Consider the following 22,943-nt stretch of genomic DNA (forward strand, 5'->3'; position numbering starts at 1 on the left):
CAGTGACGAAACGCGCCGCTCTTCTTTGGATCTTCTCTATCTCCTCCGTCAACCCGACCTGGTACGGATCCCACACTGATGAGCAATACTCAAGTATAGGTCGAACGAGTGTTTTGTAAGCCACCTCCTTTGTTGATGGACTACATTTTCTAAGCACTCTCCCAATGAATCTCAACCTGGTACCCGCCTTACCAACAATTAATTTTATATGATCATTCCACTTCAAATCGTTCCGTACGCATACTCCCAGATATTTTACAGAAGTAACTGCTCCCAGTGTTTGTTCCGCTATCATATAATCATACAATAAAGGATCCTTCTTTCTATGTATTCGCAATACATTACATTTATCTATATTAAGGGTCAGTTGCCACTCCCTGCACCAAGTGCCTATCCGCTGCAGATCTTCCTGTATTTCGCTACAATTTTCTAATGCAGCAACTTCTCTGTATACTACAGCATCATCCGCGAAAAGCCGCATGGAACTTCCGACACTATCTACTAAGTCATTTATATATATTGTGAAAAGCAATGGTCCCATAACACTCCCCTGTGGCACGCCAGAGGTTACTTTAACGTCTGTAGACGTCTCTCCATTGATAACAACATGCTGTGTTCTGTTTGCTAAAAACTCTTCAATCCAGCCACACAGCTGGTCTGATATTCCGTAGGCTCTTATTTTGTTTATCAGGCGACAGTGCGGAACTGTATCGAACGCCTTCCGGAAGTCAAGAAAAATAGCATCTACCTGGGAGCCTGTATCTAATATTTTCTGGGTCTCATGTACAAATAAGGCGAGTTGGGTCTCACACGATCGCTGTTTCCGGAATCCATGTTGATTCCTACATAGTAGATTCTGGGTTTCCAGAAATGACATGATACGCGAGCAAAAAACATGTTCTACAATTCTACAAGAGATCGACGTAAGAGATATAGGTCTATAGTTTTGCGCATCTGCTCGACGACCCTTCTTGAAGACTGGGACTATCTGTGCTCTTTTCCAATCATTTGGAACCCTCCGTTCCTCTAGAGACTTGCGGTACACGGCTGTTAGAAGGGGGGCAAGTTCTTTCGCGTACTCTGTGTAGAATCGAATTGGTATCCCGTCAGGTCCAGTGGACTTTCCTCTATTGAGTGATTCCAGTTGCTTTTCTATTCCTTGGACACTTATTTCGATGTCAGCCATTTTTTGGTTTGTGCGAGGATTTAGAGAAGGAACTGCAGTGCGGTCTTCCTCTGTGAAACAGCTTTGGAAAAAGGTGTTTAGTATTTCAGCTTTACGCGTGTCATCCCCTGTTTCAATGCCATCATCATCCCGTAGTGTCTGGATATGCTGTTTCGAGCCACTTACTGATTTAACGTAAGACCAGAACTTCCTAGGATTTTCTGTCAAGTCGGTACATAGAATTTTACTTTCGAATTCAATGAACGCTTCACGCATAGCCCTCCTTACGCTAACTTTGACATCGTTTAGCTTCTGTTTGTCTGAGAGGTTTTGGCTGCGTTTAAACTTGGAGTGGAGCTCTCTTTGCTTTCGCAGTAGTTTCCTAACTTTGTTGTTGTACCACGGTGGGTTTTTCCCGTCCCTCACAGTTTTACTCGGCACGTACCTGTCTAAAACGCATTTTACGATTGCCTTGAACTTTTTCCATAAACACTCAACATTGTCAGTGTCGGAACAGAAATTTTCGTTTTGATCTGTTAGGTAGTCTGAAATCTGCCTTCTATTACTCTTGCTAAACAGATAAACCTTCCTCCCTTTTTTTATATTCCTATTGACTTCCATATTCAGGGACGCTGCAACGGCCTTATGATCACTGATTCCCTGTTCTGTACCTACAGATTCGAAAAGTTCGGGTCTGTTTGTTATCAGTAGGTCCAATATGTTATCTCCACGAGTCGGTTCTCTGTTTAATTGCTCGAGGTAATTTTCGGATAGTGCACTCAGTATAATGTCACTCGATGCTCTGTCCCTACCACCCGTCCTAAACATCTGAGTGTCCCAGTCTATATCTGGTAAATTGAAATCTCCACCTAAGACTATAACATGCTGAGAAAATTTATGTGAAATGTATTCCAAATTTTCTCTCAGTTGTTCTGCCACTAATGCTGCTGAGTCGGGAGGTCGGTAAAAGGAGCCAATTATTAACCTAGTTCGGTTGTTTAGTGTAACCTCCACCCATAATAATTCACAGGAACTATCCACTTCTACTTCACTACAGGATAAACTACTACTAACAGCGATGAACACTCCACCACCGGTTGCATGCAATCTATCCTTTCTAAACACCGTCTGTACCTTTGTAAAAATTTCGGCAGAATTTATCTCTGGCTTAAGCCAGCTTTCTGTACCTATGACGATTTCAGCTTCGGTGCTTTCTATCAGCGCTTGAAGTTCCGGTACTTTACCAACGCAGCTTCGACAGTTGACAATTACAATACCGATTGCTGCTTGGTCCCCGCATGTCCTGACTTTGCCCCGCACCCGTTGAGGCTGTTGCCCTTCCTGTACTTGCCCAAGGCCATCTAACCTAAAAAACCGCCCAGCCCACGCCACACAACCCCTGCTACCCGTGTAGCCGCTTGTTGCGTGTAGTGGACTCCTGACCTATCCAGCGGAACCCGAAACCCCACCACCCTATGGCGCAAGTCGAGGAATCTGCAGCCCACACGGTCGCAGAACCGTCTCAGCCTCTGATTCAGACCCTCCACTCGGCTCTGTACCAAAGGTCCGCAGTCAGTCCTGTCAACGATGCTGCAGATGGTGAGCTCTGCTTTCATCCCGCTAGCGAGACTGGCAGTCTTCACCAAATCAGATAGCCGCCGGAAGCCAGAGAGGATTTCCTCCGATCCATAGCGACACACATCATTGGTGCCGACATGAGCGACCACCTGCAGATGGGTGCACCCTGTACCCTTCATGGCATCCGGAAGGACCCTTTCCACATCTGGAATGACTCCCCCCGGTATGCACACGGAGTGCACATTGGTTTTCTTCCCCTCTCTTGCTGCCATTTCCCTAAGGGGCCCCATTACGCGCCTGACGTTGGAGCTCCCAACTACCAGTAAGCCCACCCTCTGCGACTGCCCGGATCTTGCAGACTGAGGGGCAACCTCTGGAACAGGACAAGCAGCCATGTCAGGCCGAAGATCAGTATCAGCCCAAGACAGAGCCTGAAACCGGTTCGTCAGACAAACTGGAGAGGCTTTCCGTTCAGCCCTCCAGAATGTCTTTCGCCCCCTGCCACACCTTGAAACGACCTCCCACTCTACCACAGGTGAGGGATCAGCCTCAATGCGGGCAGTATCCCGGGCAACCACAGTCGTAGTCCGATCAGGGGATGCGTGGGACGAGCTGGCCGTCCCCGACAAACCCCCATCCCGACCCCCACAGTGATGCCCATTGGCAACAGCCTCAAGCTGTGTGACCGAAGCCAACACTGCCTGAAGCTGGGAGCGAAGGGATGCCAACTCAGCCTGCATCCGAACACTCCAGGCAAATGCCGGGATGGTTCCTTTGAAAGGGCACGGCCGACTTCCTTCTCCGTCCTTCCCTAATCCGATGAGACCGATGACCTCGCTGTTTGGTCTCTTCCCCCAAACTAACCAACCAACCAACCAACCATCATGCCTAAATGCATGTGACCGGTAAACGAGAAGGTTCTTTATGGAATATGAGAATGAATATAAAAATATTCTCCACAAATAGTTAAAAGCAACGTTTTCTTATGCAATTTTAAACGAGAACAACTATAAAACATACCGGGTGATCAAAAAGTCAGTACAAATTTGAAAACTGAATAAATCACGGAATAATGTAAATAGAGAGGTACAAATTGACACACATGCTTGGAATGACGTGGGGTTTTATTAGAACCAAGAAAATACAAAAGTTCAAAAAATGTCCGACAGATGGCGCTTCATCTGAGGAGAATAGCAATAATTAGCATAACAAAGTAAGGCAAAGCAAAGATGATGTTCTTTACAGGAAATGCTCAATATGTCCACCACCATTCCTCAACAATAGCTGTAGTCGAGGAATAATGTTGTGAAGAGCACTGTAAAGCATGTCCGGAGTTATGGTGAGGCATTGGCGTCGGATGTTGTCTTTCAGCATCCCTATAGATGGCGGTCGATCACATTACTCTTACGACTTCAGGTAACCCCAAAGCCAATAATCGCACGGACTGAGGTCTGGGGACCTGGGAGGCCAAGCATGACGAAAGTGGCGGCTGAGCACACGATCATCACCAAACGACGCGCATCTGTCGGACATTTTGTGAACTTTTTTTTTTTTTTTGTTCTAATAAAACCACATGTTATTCCAAGCATGTGTGTCAATTTTTATCTCTCTATCTACATTATTCCGTGGTTTATTAAATTTTCAAATTTATACTGACTTTTTGATCACCCAGTATTTTAAATGAATCAAATGGGTTCTTGGTGAAACATAGTAAATTAACTAAACAAACACCGTTTTAGCCTTGTTTCACAATTATTATTAATGTTATTGCACAACGCGAAACATAGGTTGTGCCATAACATTTGTTTAGTTAATAAAACATATTCCCCAAAATAGTTCGAAACAAAGATTTGATTACGCAATTTACTTATGGAATTAGTAATATGTATTTGTCAAAGAAGAGTTTCACTTAAAATTTTCTTCTGTGAAACTTCAGAAATGAGAAATAAAATCATTTACTGCTTTAAGCTCCTGTTTCTTGTCTTGGCCAACAGATGGCCCCATTTTAAATTCTATCTGGATTCCACACTTGGTTTAACACGTAACACATATTCATATTAACTATATTTCACATCTTTGTCGCTTGTCAAATGTCACAGTATTCTAAAATGCCCACAAAAATACCTCAGCACTGCAAGAAAATATAGTGTTTATGTTAGAACACTGTCTAAATACGTAAACTGTACCAATCTGTCGATGTGTACTGCCATCGTCTCACTATTTCATCACCAATTTAGGGCAAAGGCACAGATTATGAATCACTATAAAAATACAATCATTGTCAGTTATTAAGAATGACTGAACAAACAGCCTCAGTCGGAACTACAGCTCTCTAAAAACCTGCAATCCTCTACACGAATATTTAATGAAAGTACCACCACACGAAGCGATTTTAGGACGGAAGAAGGTGTTTCATTACTATATATCAATTAAAATGCAGAACGATATGCTTTATTTATACATACTCATAATAAGACCAATGTCTGTGACTTATATGTGAAATCTCCAAAGACGAAGACAGTCTCCATATTTCGAAACTAAAATTAAAAAAAAAAAAATTATTTCTCGTCCATTGTATTACATGTAGCACTACACAAACTTTCGAAGCACAATGAAGCTTCAAATTAAATACTGCATCATCTAAATTTTCTGTTTTAATTATTAAAATGCACATAGCTTTGCATATTGCCATTACTGATACAATGCCTTAGGTTAAGCAGCACTCATTTACGACAGAAGCTCAGTAGGCATACCACACTTGTAAGCTCTACGGATCTTTACATTAAATAATTCCAGTTGTAAATTGTCTGTAGAGCTTATTAAAATACACGCAGCTTGCGTGCTTTTTTAGTGTGCAAGACTGCTACGAACGTTCGAGTAAAATAATATTGTATTTCATGTAAGATTTCGAACACTTTTCAAGCATAATGGCCCTTCAAGTAAAATATTTTGGCATATAGCTTGTATGTAGTCCCTATTAAAAACTGCAGATTACTTATTGTCACTACTTATTGTCACTACTTAACCAATTTAGAGGTTAGTAGACGATGGTAGTTCGATGTGAGCACCACCCATTAAATTCGTCTACATACGTAACAGTTGGTCACATATGAGACTATAGCACATCTAACTTACAGCTTAAACTGCATCAGTATTACTCTCACAGCTAAAACTCGCTAAAAGTTCGACATCCTCTGCAAGCCAATTAAATATTTCTGCATTTAAATTGTCTGTGTAATTTACATGTGAACCCTACATTGCATTGGAATTCCTAAACATGTATGGCGGTTGGATATACATCTCAAACTCTGTCCCCTCCTCTCTCTATCTGTCTCCTCCTCCTCCTCTTCCCCCCTCTCTCTCTCTGTCCACCTTCTCCTTCTCCTTCCCTTCTCTCTGTACATCACTACCTCTCTTTGTCTATCTGCTACTCCCCCTATCTACACTCATTTCCCACCTCTCTTTCCTCTTATCCCTCTCCCTGACTTTGAGCCTTCTTTATTGTTATTGAAAATAATAGCTTCATTGGTAAATGAAGTGCTTAAAATAAAGGCCAAGCTGGTTGACATCATTGACATACAGGGTATGAGATACAGCTGCTGTATCAGTAAGGATAGTACCTACAATAACACTATCTCCTATAGTTTTAATTTGCAAATGAGTAGGATCACAAAGTTGCGAATGACTCACATTCTGTAGTAGTAGTAGTAGTAGTAGTGGTAGTAGTAGTAGTAGAAGTAGTCTGCCTACTCTAATGTCAATAAGCTACAAAAACACCCGTTTTCTGTGAAACCAATGGGAAGGAAGACAATAAAACAGCCTAGTGTTGTGGGCACAACTCTCGTTTGAAATCGTTTGCAAGGATTACATATCGCTTGTGTCCATCAAAATGACCATTGGAGTGTCATATAGAAATCTGAAGTAAATCAGTCAGGAACTTTTCGTGATTTATGGTCACAATGTTTTTCTTTTATACATTGCTGTCCAAAAATTAAAGCAACAAACTGTTATTTCCCAGTATTGTGTCTCATTCGTGATACAATCGTTCAAACTGTCAACAGATGTACGTACGATCATGTTGTGCACGGAAAATGGCATTCCGATCAAAAGACAACTACGCAAAAGACGACATTAGGTCATCTATGAAACGGAGTAGTGTTTGCCGGCTAGTTACACATCCACAATCGCTGTGTACAGTCACGGGCGATGCAGTATGGTCCAAAAGTGGTTCAAATGGCTCTGAGCACTATGGGACTTAACATCTGTAGTCATCAGTCCCCTAGAACTTAGAACTACTTAAACCTAACTAACCTAAGGACATCACACGCATCCACGCCCGAGGCAGGATTCGAACCTGCGACCGTAGCGGTCACGCGGTTCCAGACTGAAGCGCCTAGAACCGCACGGCCACACCGGCCGGCGATGCAATATGGCACAGAGAAGACGCCTCCCAGATTTTTGCGGTGGAGGATCGTAGGAAGAATGAAACCAGGACAGTCACAACCTAATGTGGCCCCCTGGCTTCATGTTCATCATTTTGTGGGGATTTCTCGGGTGTGGCGACAGTTAATAGAGACAGATATTGTATCCCGAAGACCAGGGCAGGGCCAGTCACGTGTGACATAAGAAAGATGGCCGTAAAGGCAAGACGGTACCACCTTACTGTTGCACGTGGCAAACGGTGTGCAGAAGGCTTCGGCAGAGTGGCCTTTATTGTCGGAGATCTGCAGCATGTGTGCCTCCGACGCGTCTTCACAGAAGGGAACGTCTGCAGTGGAGTTGTCAACATGCCACCTGGACAGTTGGACGGTGGGCCACTGTTGTTTTCACACATGAGTCACGATTTTGGCCGCAGTGTGATTCTCGACGAACTCGCATCTGGAGGGAACTTGGAACACGATTTCTGGATCTGGACATTGTGGGAAGAGGCCAATATAGAGGAGGATCCTTAATAGTGTGGGCAGGGATTATGTTCACCACTCCAACACCTCTTCTTGAGACTGTACAGGTGAATCGGAAAGACTTAACTGCTGTCAGGTATCGTGGCGAGATCTTGGGACTTCATGTGCGGTTGTTACGAGGTGCTGTGGATCTGAACTTCGTATTGGCCTCCTCTCTCTCCCCATTTGAATCCACAGGGCAGGGAGACGGGTTGCATCACGTGAGCATCCATCAATTGCTCTCCAATACTTGCGAGCAGCTCTGCAGGAAGAATGGGCGTTACTGCCTCAACATGAGATTGATGACATAATTCACAGCATGCCCCATCGTTGTCAGACCTGTATTGCTGCCATAGGTGATCACACCCCATACTGAGCACGTTAACCAGTTGTCGGAATATGTGTGCAACTCCTATAAGTTGGAGAAAGCTAGGAACATTTATGTCTACGGTCATGCATGTTGCATTTTGTTTACGTTATGTATTTTCTGCATTGTTCTTACTTTACTATCGCGTGTCCACACAGTCCTGTCGCAAAATAATTGAAACTTGAAAAAATTCGGTTAATTGCTTTAATTTTGGCCACTACTGTATGTCACATACACTCCTGGAAATGGAAAAAAGAACACATTGACACCGGTGTGTCAGACCCACCATACTTGCTCGGGACACTGCGAGAGGGCTGTACAAGCAATGATCACACGCACGGCACAGCGGACACACCAGGAACCGCGGTGTTGGCCGTCGAATGGCGCTAGCTGCGCAGCATTTGTGCACCGCCGCCGTCAGTGTCAGCCAGTTTGCCGTGGCATACGGAGCTCCATCGCAGTCTTTAACACTGGTAGCATGCCGCGACAGCGTGGACGTGAACCGTATGTGCAGTTGACGGACTCTGAGCGAGGGCGTATAGTGGGCATGCGGGAGGCCGGGTGGACGTACCGCCGAATTGCTCAACACGTGGGGCGTGAGGTCTCCACAGTACATCGATGTTGTCGCCAGTGGTCGGCGGAAGGTGCACGTCCCCTTCGACCGGGACCGGACCGCAGCGACGCACGGATGCACGCCAAGACCGTAGGATACTACGCAGTGCCGTAGGGGACCGCACCGCCACTTCCCAGCAAATTAGGGACACTGTTGCTACTGGGGTATCGGCGAGGATCATTCGCAACCGTCTCCATGAAGCTGGGTTACGGTCCCGCACACCGTTAGGCCGTCTTCCGCTCACGCCCCAACATCGTGCAGCCCGCCTCCAGTGGTGTCGCGACAGGCATGAATGGAGGGACGAATGGAGACGTGTCGTCTTCAGCGATGAGAGTCGCTTCTGCCTTGGTGCCAATGATGGTCGTATGCGTGTTTGGCGCCGTGCAGGTGAGCGCCACAATCAGGACTACATAAGACCGAGGCACACAGGGCCAACACCCGGCATCATGGTGTGGGGAGCGATCTCCTACACTGGCCGTACACCACTGGTGATCGTCGAGGGGACACTGAATAGTGCACGGTACATCCAAACCGTCATCGAACCCATCGTTCTACCATTCCTAGACCGGCAAGGGAACTTGCTGTTCCAACAGGACAATGCACGTCCTCATGTATCCCGTGCCACCCAACGTGCTCTAGAAGGTGTAAGTCAACTACCCTGGCCAGCAAGATCTCCGGATCTGTCCCCCATTGAGCATGTTTGGGACTGGATGAAGCGTCGTCTCACGCGGTCTGCACGTCCAGCACGAACGCTGGTCCAACTGAGGCGCCAGGTGGAAATGGCATGGCAAGCCGTTCCACAGGACTACATCCAGCATCTCTACGACGATCGTCTCCATGGGAGAATAGCAGCCTGCATTGCTGCGAAAGGTGGATATACACTGTACTAGTGCCGACATTGTGCATGCTCTGTTGCCTGTGTCTATGTGCCTGTGGTTCTGTCAGTGTGATCATGTGATGTATCTCACCCCAGGAATGTGTCAATAAAGTTTCCCCTTCCTGGGACAATGAATTCACGGTGTTCTTATTTCAATTTCCAGGAGTGTATATACTTATATATATGTGGTATACTAAATAGTTTGTAGCCTATGTCTGTCTGAATGTTCATGATCTCTTTAGTGCCTGAATAAATTTCTAGATCAAAGATAAAAATAAAAAATCGTTGTGCCTTAGAGGTACCCAAAGCACGCAAGAGAATGCAGTACTTGTCGGAAGCGTTGGTAGCTTAATGAAGAATCAGCATCTACTGGCACTGGAATTTAAAAACAGTTATCATTCTGGTTATGAGCAGAGCACTGGTATGATGTAAATTCGCGATCCTCGGCATTAAGAGGTTAGAATATCGTGTACAAATTTGAAGTAAATCGGTCATGAACTTTCCCCATTAATTTAATCAACGCCCACTCATAGCCAATGTTCGTAATTCCTTTGTGTCTTAACTCATAGTGGACGTTGGCTCAAAAATGGTGTCTGCTCTTTCGGGACATCTCCGAGAAAGCAGACACCACATATAAAAATTTTATTTCATTATTTCCCGTAATTATTGACCGTACTTAAGAATTTAAAATGCTATCACATTGTAATCTACTGGTTAAGACGTACAGTATTATGTCAAACGCAAACAACCAGTCTTTATTCACTCAGTAGCACATATTGACATTCAACGAACTTCACACATACTTTCAAACCTTTACGAAACTTTTCCTCTGGCACCGCCGCCCACCCTCCCTCCCCCCTCCAACAAAGTGATCGAAGAAAAAAAATGTTTGTCACTAACTACATTTTCACCATTGATGCAGTGAAGCTTCAGCATCAGGTATGACGGTTTAATTCATTGCTTCTTTACTACCGACTCGATTCACAACACAGCTCGCAGACAGAATCCACAGATGCCAATGAATGTACTTCCGTATTATATTATCGTACGACACACAGTGCGGAAAATATAACGTCATAAAAATTTACGTAAGAGGAGAGAAAAACTTATGCTTAAAGTGGCGTGCAGTAAAACTTCAATATCACGCATGACGTTTTAATTCATTACTTATTTAACACAATCACTATTCGCAACACACTTTGCAGACAGTATGTACAGGTATCACCGAATGTACTTGCATAATTTACTGGTGAGCCATAACATTGCAACCACCTGCTTAATTGCTTGATTGTCCGCCTTTGGAACGAAATACATCACTGATTCTGCGTTTTAGGGATCTGACATTTTGTTGGTATTCGTGGAGGTATGTGGCACTAGATGTCTTCGCACGGATCATGTAATTCGCGCAAATAACGAGCCGTTGATTTGCGTACGCGTTGACGGCTCCCGATAGTGACCCTTATGGGTTTAGTAGGATTTAAGTCAAGCGAATTTGATCCCAGACACATCAACGTGAGTTCACTATAATGCTCCTCTAACCACTGTAGCATGATATGGCTCCAAGACACTTACAAATATACAGCTGAAACATGACATTGCCAACGGCGAAGATCTCAATAACGAAGGGATACAGATGATTCGCAGCTGTCAGCGTGTTCTCAATTACTACCACAGGTCCCGTGCAAGGGCAGTAGAATGTCTCCCATAGCATAATGCTTGTCCCACCAGCCTGCGTCAATGGCGCGCTGAGCGTTCCGAGCCGCCGATCACCTCGATGACGGCGTTTGTGGAGACGACCATCGACCTAGCGCAGCAAAAATGTGGTTCACTCGAAGAGCCGACACGTTTCCACTGATTGTCGCTCGAAACCCCCATGGTCCCGTGCCCACTGCAGTCATGACTGACGATGATGGGTCAACGTGTGAACACGTACGGGTGGTCTGCTGCGGAGCTCCGTGTTCAACAATGTACGATGAACGATGTGCTCCGAAACACTTGTATGTTCACCAGCATTGTTCTCTTTCGACAGAGATGATACAGAACATCATCTATCCTACTTTACAGAGCAGACAACCCTCCGAATGCTACGTTCTGTGAAGAGTCGTGGACGCCTAACCATTTAGCGCCTAGTGGTAGTTTCACTGTCCTACCACCTTTTTCCATAGATCCTCATGACATTAGCTCGTGAACATTCGACCAGCTTCGTCATTTCGAGATACTCGTTCACAGGCTCTGCCTAATAATAATATGCCTATTGTCAGAGTTCCTTATCTCAATGTACTTCCCATTTGCAGCCCATATCTTCGCTAGAGTGACCTCCCGTCCGTGTCTGATCCGCTTACATACTTCTGTTACCGTCTCACGTGCTGACAATTCCACCAGGCGGCATCCAACGACGTGATGCGCAGTGGTCATAACAGTTTTCGCTGGTTAGCGTCATAAAGATTGACAAAGACGAATAACTACCTTTTTCTTAAAATGGGGTGCAAATCATCCAGACAACATTCGCCCAGTGTTTCATAAAGGGAGCACGTAACGACTTCCAACAAACTTTAAATATAATGTCAAATCTTTCCTCAACATTTTATCGTTGACATGACTAAAGTCAAGTATTAACACATTTACTCATTTATAAGTCAATCAGACGTTAGAAGCTGTTTCATGCATTAGGGTTCAATTCCTTAAAGAATCGGGCGTTCACTACTTCATGTCTGGTTCGAGTCGTCTTGGATTTTCACTCTTAGTTAAGATTCAGCAATCAAATAATTACATTCAGATACAGGATAAAATATAAATTATCCTTCAACTCCTGATTGTTATGCACAAAATTTATATACGTTATAGCAGAATTCTCGCCAAAGTTCCATCCTGCTGCCGGTGTCAGAATGATGTTGAAAAGCTCATATTTATATAAGACAACGCATTAACAAGTGTCGTTGCACTGTAACTGTAAATCCTACTGGTTAACCAAAAACCACACAGCTCTTGTTGAGTACTTACGACACGGGCCTCTCAACTTGGCGGTGAGCGAATGGATCGTACTCTTCATCTCTCTTCTCCTTTTCCAATTTCTCCGTCACTGGAAGCCTGAAAAACAAGGTAACAATTCCATCAGCCCCACAGAAGAAAACATGCTTTCCGAGATCATAACTGGTCCTTACACGCAGCATTGTTCCCTACACTCTCCGCGAATCATGGCTTTCTCATATTTCAACGTAATGCTTGACACATCGATAATTGTATGACCCTTTTCTGTAATCAGTCGTATGACAGACTTAATGTTTCCCACTACTGTTTCCTCTACCAATTGCCTCTTCCCCTCAGAGCTGCATTTACACCCTACATCTTCAGTTCTTTGTAGGAGATATCAAAAATGGTTCAAATGGCTCTAAGCACTATGTGACTTAACATCTGAGATAATCAGTCCCCTAGACTTATAACTACTTAAATCTAACTAACCTAAGGACATCACACACATCCATGCCCGAGGCAGGATTCGAACCTGCGACCGTAGCAGCAGCGCGGTTCCGGATTGAAGCGCCTAGAACCGCTCGGAGGAGATACCCCATAAAAGTTATCCCCTACTGTTGTTTCCTTCATTTGTTCCTCTACTACCGTCAGAGTCTGCGAAGAATGTCTTAATTCATTTTATTTGTAATCTTAAGTTTCATCATCATTCTATAAAACCGTATCTCAAACGCCTTGATTCTTTTCTTTTCGTGTTTTTCGACGTTGTTTAAAATACCATGCTCCAGATGCACTTTGTCAGAAATACTGTTTCGTTAACTGAGTGTTTACTTTAATCCTCTAATGTATTTACTGAAACATATCAATGATTCAGGATTTTAGGTGATTTTGAATATCTCCGAAACTATTTCGGAACAGAAACTCGTACAGCGGTTAAGTATTGTTATTTCTAACGGTTATATAGAATTTTGTACCGATTAGTATTAGGCAAATGACTGCAAATACTGTTGTGTGATTTAAAGGAACCTGCAAAGCATACACGCTCGTGACTGGACATGCAATGTGCGAGTACAAAGACGGCAATTTTACAGCGTGGGAACACATCTATAACTGCGTGAGACACTAAGATGAATATTACAGTTTCGCAATCGTCGATATATAGCATTACGCCACACAAAGAATGGTCGATGGTACACGTGTGGTCCAGTTTATCGTGAACAGTGAATGTCGTGAGTGGAAGAATACAGTTCCTCCAGACGTGTGTGTCGCATTTTCACGGATGTTTTTCTATGTGAGTAACGTGCTTAATGCACCAAGTTACCAAGTTTAGCATTGCTATGTGGATAAAAATAAAGCGGATGGGAGAGAAACAATATCCCAATTGCATTTCCTACAAAAAAGAACTTTCTGAGTACTTGCACATTCTAAATTAGTTCAGACTCAAGTGAGGCGATAGTGGGCAGTGGATAGTGTATAGTAACTTGTAGCAGAAAGTGGGATACCGGACAATATGTAAACGAAGTTCATATTGATGTCTTCTGTAAAGAACAGTTGGAATCCCCGAAGACCATGTATTCCCGGAACTTTCCTCATATACTCCCGGTTAGCGTATTCTGTACGCATGCAAGGAGCATTTTGTACATGATGCGTTCATTTCAAGTCGGACACTGTCGGCAAAGGTGTACATCGACATTTGAGTCCTTTAGTGAGACAGCCATACACTAACTGGAAGAAAGCTCTAGAAGCTGCCTAAGTGTGTCGAAACCGCTGATACTTTTTTGAAGATAGCTTAAGGAAAGGAAAAATTTGCTGTGCATCAGGTGAACGTGGAAAGGGACATCAAGATTCCAACCAAAGTTTTTCTGACGACTGTGAAAACTGTGATGCTGTTTGGTCGGAAGAACTGGCTCTTCGCTGCAAACATGTGTATGGAAACTTAACTTCACTTGACGGAGAGTTGAATGATGGCAAATGTCGATCTCACCTCAGACTACAAATTGAACCTGGTGATTTATTTTTGCAAAGGCGTCTTCAGAATGGTCCTAAAAACTTATAGTACATCAGCGCTGGTACTAAAACCCAGATAATACGTGGTGATCTAAGAGACCAAACTGTCCGCAGAGTGAACAGTTGTTCGCCGTTCTTGCTGACGAAATTTCGGACACTGCAAGAACCGAGCAAGTATTTTTGTGTGCTTATTATGGAGATTTAGAATTAATACGGTTCGTTAAAACTGCTACAGACTTAATAGCGCATGGCTGTCGAACTTGATATTACCTAATTTGAGAGTAGATGGTTTTAACTGTGAGTACGTGGTTGATCAGTGGTACAACGGAGCTCCAGCAATGAGCGGTTATTTACAAAACGCGCAAGCTTAGCAAAGAACAGCCAGTGATTGTTTATATATATTATAGTGGAACTAAAGCGTCAGGTAAGGTGTACTATCGCTGTTTATGGTGCACCTTCACTGACCACTCTAGTGAAAGTGGATTATTGACTGCAGGTTTCCAAACGATATACAATAACTAGGGAATGAGCATTATGGACTGTAAAGGTATATTCTCGCTGCCAACAGGTAAGGAATGTGAACCATGTTTGAAACAATAAAACATATTTCGAAAGTTGTATTTTATGAGTTGCAGTTTGAAAATATAGTCATTCTATATAAAATTCATGTATTGTAACAAGGACGTGCATGATGGCATTTAGAGTTGCGCAATACATTTTTCTTTTCGCAAAAACATCCCAGTCTGACATTTATGCTGAAGAATCCCTGGCTGATTCCTGCCGGCGGAGACATTGCAAGTACCCTCATAGGAATAGTTTCCTCTGCTGGAACTCCATCCTCTGAGAATATTCTTAGAGGGAAAGAACTGAATTGGAACCTGTATCCAAATGTTGTCGCATTCGAAGTCCTGTATCGTATCATTTCTTCCGAAGTATTTGAAAATAATATTTTACCTAGCGTAAAGCCGACTAAATACACCATATCTTGTCCCGATTTGGTAGAAACCGTCAGCCGTTGCCTCGAAGACAACACCCAAGATCGCACTTGCGTCTCGTCTTCCTCGATTGAAGTCGGGAACTGCGACTCTCAGTGAACATACATTTTACACGGGGAAAAACGAGATTGTCTTTTTAATAGCACCTTTTGACTGGTCTAAATCAGGCAGCCAGTATTCACTATTGTTTGGGAACACATTCTTTCTATCATCAAAGTCTGTTCCTGTTGGTATGTTATCTTCCTCCACTGGAGATTTACTGTCATCATTATCCTGCAACGTTTCAGTCAATTTCTCACTGCTAACGCTCACTTGCCTAATTATACACTGAAGAGATAAAGAAAATGGTACACCTGCCTAATATCGTATAGGGTCCCCGCGAGGACGCAGAAGTGTCGCAACACGACGTGACATGTACTCGGCTAATGTCTGAAGTAGTGCTGGAGGGAAATGACAGCATGAGTCCTGCAGGGCTTCCCATAAATCCGTAAGAGTACCAGAGGGTGAAGATCTCTTCTTAACACCACGTTGCAAGACATCCCAGATAACCTCAATAATGTTCATGTCAGGGGAGTTTGGTGACCAACGATAGCCTTTAAACTCAGGAAAGTGTTCCTGGAGCCACACTGTAGCAATCCTGGACGTATGGGTTGTCGCATTGCCCTGCTGAAATTGCTCAAGTCCATCGGAATGCACAATCGACATGAATGGATGCAGGTAATCGGACAGGATGCTTATGTAGACTCGTATCCAGACGTATCATGGTTCCCATATCACTCCAATCGCATACGCCCCACACCATTACAGAGCCTCCGCCAGCTTGAACATTCCCCTGCTGACATGCAGGGTCCTTGGATTCATGAGGTTGTCTCCATACCCGTACACGTCCATCAGCTCGATACAATTTGAAACGAGACCCGACTGACCAGGCAAGATGTTTCCAGTCATCAACAGTCCAAATTCGGTGTTGGAGCGAGGCGAGGCGTAAAGCATTGTGTAGTGTAGTCATCAAGGGTACACGAGTGGGCCTTCGGTTCCGAAAGCCCATATCAATGATGTTTCGTTTAATGGTTCGCACGCTGACACTTTTTGATGCTCCAGAATTGAAATCTGTAGCAATTTGCGAATGGGTTGCACTTCTTCCACGTTGGACGATTCTCTTGGGTTGTCGTTGGTCCTATTCTTACAGGATCTATTTCCGGCCGCAGTGTTGTCGGAGATTTGATGTTTTACCGGATTCCTGATATTCACGGTACACTCGTGAAATGGTCGTACGGGAAAATCCCCACCTCATCTCTACCTCGGAGATGATGTGTCCCATCGCCCGTGCGCCTACTATAACACCACGTTCAAACTCGCTTAAATCTTGATGGTTCAAATGGCTCTGAGCACTTTGGGACTAAGCTTCTGAGGTCATCAGTCCCCTATAACTTAGAACTACTTAAATCTAAGTAACCTAAGGAAATCACACACATCCATGCTCGAGGCAGGATTCGAACATGCGACCGTAGCGTAAATCTTGATAACCTGCCAATTGTAGCAGCAGTATCCGATCTAAAAACTGCGCCAGACACTTGTTTTGTTATATAGGCGTTTCCGACCGCAGCGCCGTATTCTGCCCGTTTACATATCTCTGTATTTGAATGAGGAAGCCTATACCAGTTTCTTTGGCGCTTCAGTGTATTTTCGAGGTCGTCTTCAGAGTGAAATGTTCGCCAAAGTTTCAGGAGGTAAACTTGATGAATATCACAGTTGTTCGCCATAAATATAGTACTTTATCTTTCCTTCTTCAGTAAGGGGTTGTATTATCCCGAATTGACACGGCAAAAAAACCGAGAACGTTTTACACATCACTGCCGTCCCGAAAGACTTCGTTCCAACAGATTGTATTAATTTCGTTATTTCATTCACCTAGACGACTTCACATTTTTTCAGATACATGCAGTCGTTGCTGCCCACTTTCGTCCAGATTTTAGCGACTCAACTTTGCTGATATGTGACTCAAATGTTTCAGAAAAAAATGTTCAAATGTATGTGAAATCTTATGGGACTTAACTGCTAAGTCCCTAAGCTTACAAACTACTTAACCTAAATTATCCTAAGGACAAACACACACACACCCATGCCCGAGGGAGGACTCGAACCTCCGCCGGGACAAGCCGCACAGTCCATGCCTGCAGCGCCCCTGACCGCTCGGCTAATCCCGTGCGGCCTCAAATGTTTCTCTGTCCATGAAGGCACAATTATAATTGGTGTTTTCCTTTCTACCGTAAGATGTTCGTAGATCTTCACTGATTCAACCATAGACGTATTGCTGTATAACATGACAATAACTAACTGACAACAATTACATTCGTACGGAGCCTGGAACCATTGTTGGACGCACCGTTAGTAATCTGCTACTTGGCGCATCCACTAACAGGGTCCCTTCATTGTACAACTTTACCAGTGTTTATAGTAAGCTTTCAGTGGTCATTTTAGTGATGAAATACATTCATTGTGGAAGGCTTACATGTCCTGACCATCTACTTCCACTATAACTCACGCATTGCGGACGTCGTTCTTTAAACCAAACTTTAGCTGATTCGCTTTCTCAGCGGGCTGTCAACCATTGCACAGAGACAGGACTGGACACTGGAAAATTCTTTAGGAGTTCCGCTAAACGCTGTGAGGTTCTGAAACAATCTGTCTACGGATTATTGGCGCTGCCCCAGGCACCCAACACTTTCGGCAATGTAAGAAGCTTGTGGATTTACAAACATGATGCCATACTGTGCTTTAAAGAAATGTTTTTAGTCATAGTGCCGTCTCGTCGAAACCTAGAATTGTGTGATAACAAAGAAACTGCTACGTGGAGTAATTCAAAGCCTGTTCAGTATTTCTCTTCTATTGCAGGAAAAAAATCTATTCTTTCTCCCTTTATCTATTCAGGTAAACTCCATCGTGTTATTTGTGATGCTGTTGGAGCATTTCAATACATTATCAGAGAGACCCCTGTCTTAGAATAAATGTTACGGAATAGCAATGAAGAACTAAAAATCTGTTTACCGACGCCTCAAAACTCGCAACAGAACTGGATGTAACAAACACAGTACCGAAGTTTGTGTCGACAACGAAGTATTGAGACAATGGTCGTACTAACTACCCAGGCAAATACTTTAGACGAAACGCAGCCTTATTTTTCTTGCATCACGTCAGAAACCAACTCCACGACGGAGTTAGGCATCATCAAAATCTAATTATCGAGTGAGGTGGCGCAGTGGTTAGCACACTGGACTCAAATTCGGGCGGACGACGAGTCAAATCCCCGTCCGGTCATCCTAAATTGCTTCAGACAAACGCCGGGATGGTTCCTTTGAAAGGGCATGGCCCACTTCCTTCCCCACCTTTTCCTAATCCGAAAAGACCGATGACCTCACTGTTTGGTCTCCTCCCCCAACCAACCAACCAAAATCTCATTAAATCGTTTCAGAGAAATAATTCCGAGATAATGCTTTAAGGAAGATTTGAGTACAAGAGCAGAGAACGCTTTGTTAGCATCATAGACATGCATTCAAAAATTTTTATTCAATCTTAGAACTCTATTCCAAATTTTAGTCAACCTGCAACTTCCAGCATCAAAACCAGAAAAAAACTTTTGAAAAGCTACCTAAGGAGCCGTCCAAACCATAAAGAACTGAGTGGTCTTGCTTTCCTCTCTCTGCATCGCAGCGTTCCAGTTGATCCAGAGGAGGCGGTGAATCACTTTTCTATTTTCTCACATCAGATAAACACTTGCTATAGGTAACTTCTAGGAGCTATACTGCGTCTGATTGTTCGTGTAATATCGACAAATGTCATTTCTCCAACGAAATAGTGACAATTCAGTTCTTATAAAATTTAAACAGAAACTTCGCCCCCCTCCCCCACCACCTGCAAAATCCTATCGTACACAAATATATACAGGTATAGAAAGCATCACATTTGAAATCGCATGTATGCTATACTAAACTGATTTCATTTAGGAATTACATCAGATACCAGTTGTATATTTTCGATATAGTAACTGTTACGAACTTTAAACTTCATTTAGAAATTTTACAGTCTTCAATATAAAACTCCGTCCACCTATGGACCAGGTACAACATGTCATAATATAACTGATCCATGTCAGATTGCAGTGAAATAGATAGCTATACATTGTTTTGGGGTGGCCATGGACTGCAGGAAAGTGCCAACAAGCACAAAGCTACATCACTGTACTATATTCACGTAAAATGGAATGCCATTAAAATACTGTAGTTGTACTGTATTGTTTCCATATTTTGGTAGATAAACATGGTTCGAGCATTAATTGTTCAAGAAAACACTTGCGTCTCAGTGTTCCAAGCTAAACACATAAAAAAAAGTTTTGGATCAACCCGGTTCCCAGAACTCCTGAAGATAGACATTGATTGTGTATAATGTATCACAGACACAGTCCCTTTGACTGTTCAGAGATGTCAGTAAACCCGCCCACAGACGTAAACAACCATGCATGAGCAGCGCCGATTAGACGGAGCGGGTCCGACAACTCTAAAAGTTCCAGTCATTCCACCAGAAAGAAGGTACACGGCTCGTGTTGTCTGTAGTTCAACCACGCCTAGGCGGTCAATACCGTGGTTCGATCACGTCCGTATTGTTACTTTGTGCCTGGAAGGGCTCTCAACAAGGGATGTGTCCAGGCGTCTCGGAGTGAACCAAAGCGATGTTGTTCGGACAAGGAGGAGATACACAGGGACAGCAACTGTCGATGACATGACTCGCACAAGCCGCCCAAAGACTACTACTGCAGTGGATGACCGCTACCAATGGATTATGGCTCGAAGGAACGCCACCATGTTGAATAATGTTTTTCGTGCAGCCATAGGACGTCGCGTTACCACTCAAACTGTGTGCAATAGGCTGCATGATGCACAACTTCACTCCCGACGTCCATGGCGAGGTCCATCTTTGGAACCACGACACCATGCAGCGCGGTACAGATGGGTCCAACAGCATGCCGAATGGACCGCTCAGGATTGGAATCACGTTCTCTTCACCAATGAGTGTCGCATATGCCATAAACCAGATAGTCGGAGACGTGTTTGGAGGCAACCCAGTCAGGCTGAACGCCTTAGACACACTGTCCAGTGAGTGCAGCAAGGTGGAGGTCCCCTACTGTTTTGGGGTGGCATTATGTGGGGCCGACGTACGCCGCTGGTGGTCATGGAAGGCGCCGTAACGACTGTACGATACGTGAATGCCATCCTCCGTCCGATAGTGCACCCATATCGGCAGCATATTGGCGAGGCATTCGTTTTCATGGACGACAATTCGCACCCCCTTCGTGCACATCTTGTGAATGACTTCCTTCAGGATAGTGAAGTCGCTCGTCTAAAGTGGACAGCAAGTTCTCCACAAACCGTATCTAACATGCCTGGGATAAACTGAAAAGGGCTTTTTATGGACGACGTGACCCATCAACCACTCTGAGGGATCTAAGCCGATTCACCGTTGAGGATTGCGACAATCTGGATGAATTTCTGGATAGTATGCCACGACGAATACAGGCAGGAATCATTGCAAGAGGACGTGCTACCTGGTATTAGATGGACCGGTGTGTACAGCAATCTGGACCACCCACCTCTGAAGGTCTCGCTGTATGGTGGTACAACATGCAATACGTGGTTTTCACGAGCAATAAAAAGAGCAGAAATGATGTTTATGTTGATCTCTATTCCAATTTTCCGTACAGGTCCAGGAACTCTCGGAACCGAGGTAATGCAAAACTTTTTTTGGTGTGTTTATTATCCCACTGAGGTAAGGCCAAGTGTTCATGAATGATTTTCTTGGTATGATCTTGTCCTGCCTTCACACTGCATATTTGTACAGTGTGGTCAGAGACAGTCTGGAAAGTTTGTAAGGTTGTTGCAGGGATAATGTTTTCAAAAACCATTTTTAAGAAAAAAATTCGATATGTTACGCCGTTTCAGAGTTAATTAGCACTGGCGTTAGCCAATCAGACCATAGTGCGGGCAAAGTTAAGCAGCCCTCCAGATATGATACTACTGTCAGTTGTTATAGCGTACATGGTAGCGCACGAGACTGCTCAGCGGGTTCGATCCTTACTACCGCCTCTGTCCAGTTTTTGTATCGCTCTCTTGTTCGGTCTTGGGAAACTAGACACGTTTGACGAAACTGTGAGGCGGGACGCTTGGATTTGTGCTCGCAACGGTCTCATTGGCTAACTTCGATGCCGATTAACTCGGTAACTGCCCAATATGTCGAATTTTTTTCTCAAGAACTATTTATTAGCAAAATCTACAGTGCAACACCCTTAGAAGCTTTTCGGACATTTCTGACTACCCCGTATACGACGATGCAAGCCTGTCATTGTGTGATTCTTTTGTCTTTGCTGTGTGCACGCACCACTGTTGACAGCATGACCAAGTGGCATGCTGTGTGCTTTTCGTTAACATTAACCCACCACAGATACATGCCAATCATGAAATCTTTTTGTTACAGCTGTCCTGGACGATCAGTTATTTTAGTTAATAAGTGTGTATTAATCTATGCACATGTAGTGTGTGTGTGTGTGTGTTTATGAGAAAAATGTGAAAGTGTGTGCAGAAATAACAATAAAAAAATTTAAGCCTCATGCACTTTGAAAATCCTTTGTCTCAACTACCCGTGGTAGATAACTACTTACTGTTTAAGAATTTTACATATTATCTGTATTCCAGGGGGCAGTAGTTCACCAAGGAAGAAGGTGTCAGAATCGCTTTTAATGATTTATGAGTGCACAATACCGAACTATTCCTAGCGCTGAGGAAGAACACATTACATTGCTGACGAAGTCAGTTACTGAAGATACAGTTCCACCAAATTACTGCTGCTAGCCACGCACCTCCACAACCAAGGCTGCGAACGCTGTGCAATTGGCCCTTGAGTAGGAGACAGCCAGTTCGTACCCCGGTGATGGAAGGAATTTTCACGGGCAGTGGGAGGAGAGGTTGTGGCGTGAAGTTCCTCATCACCAGACTTTGCAGACGTGTCACAGATTAACTGCCAAATCTCTCCACAGTGCCTCGAGGAATAAGCCTATTTGAGAGGACAGTACCAGCACTGGGTTTAATCCTCTCCCTTTTCTTGATCCAAACAACACAAACATTACACCACAGTATACAGGGTGTTTCACTATTTGCATTACATGCTTAAAGTGGTTGTAGAGACGACTTAGTTCATAAAATATTGATAAGGAGCCGATGTCCGTTAATGTACCGTTTGGACGTAAAGTAAGTTTGATGCTCGTATTACTTTCAAATCACTCTCTTCAAGGTCTGCACGCAGCGTGGACACTGGCACAGATGCCTCCAGATGTCAGACACTCAGGTCGGTACCAAACGTTGTGTATAGATAGAGTATCAACCAGAA

At 44.0% G+C, this 22,943-nt stretch overlaps 1 protein-coding gene across 1 annotated transcript in view; it reads right to left on the minus strand.

The window, feature by feature from the left end:
* The window catches only part of LOC126474876 (proton-coupled amino acid transporter-like protein pathetic), a 146,526-nt gene that overhangs the window by 84,717 nt on the left and 38,866 nt on the right, over nucleotides 1-22,943 (minus strand). Inside the window, exon 3 of the mRNA XM_050102359.1 lies at nucleotides 12,541-12,627. Within this exon, the coding sequence (XP_049958316.1) occupies nucleotides 12,541-12,627 (87 nt within the window). The remainder of the gene's footprint in view (nucleotides 1-12,540; nucleotides 12,628-22,943) is intronic.

The sequence above is a fragment of the Schistocerca serialis genome, chromosome 4, assembly GCF_023864345.2.
Source record: "Schistocerca serialis cubense isolate TAMUIC-IGC-003099 chromosome 4, iqSchSeri2.2, whole genome shotgun sequence".
NCBI lineage: Eukaryota > Metazoa > Arthropoda > Insecta > Orthoptera > Acrididae > Schistocerca > Schistocerca serialis.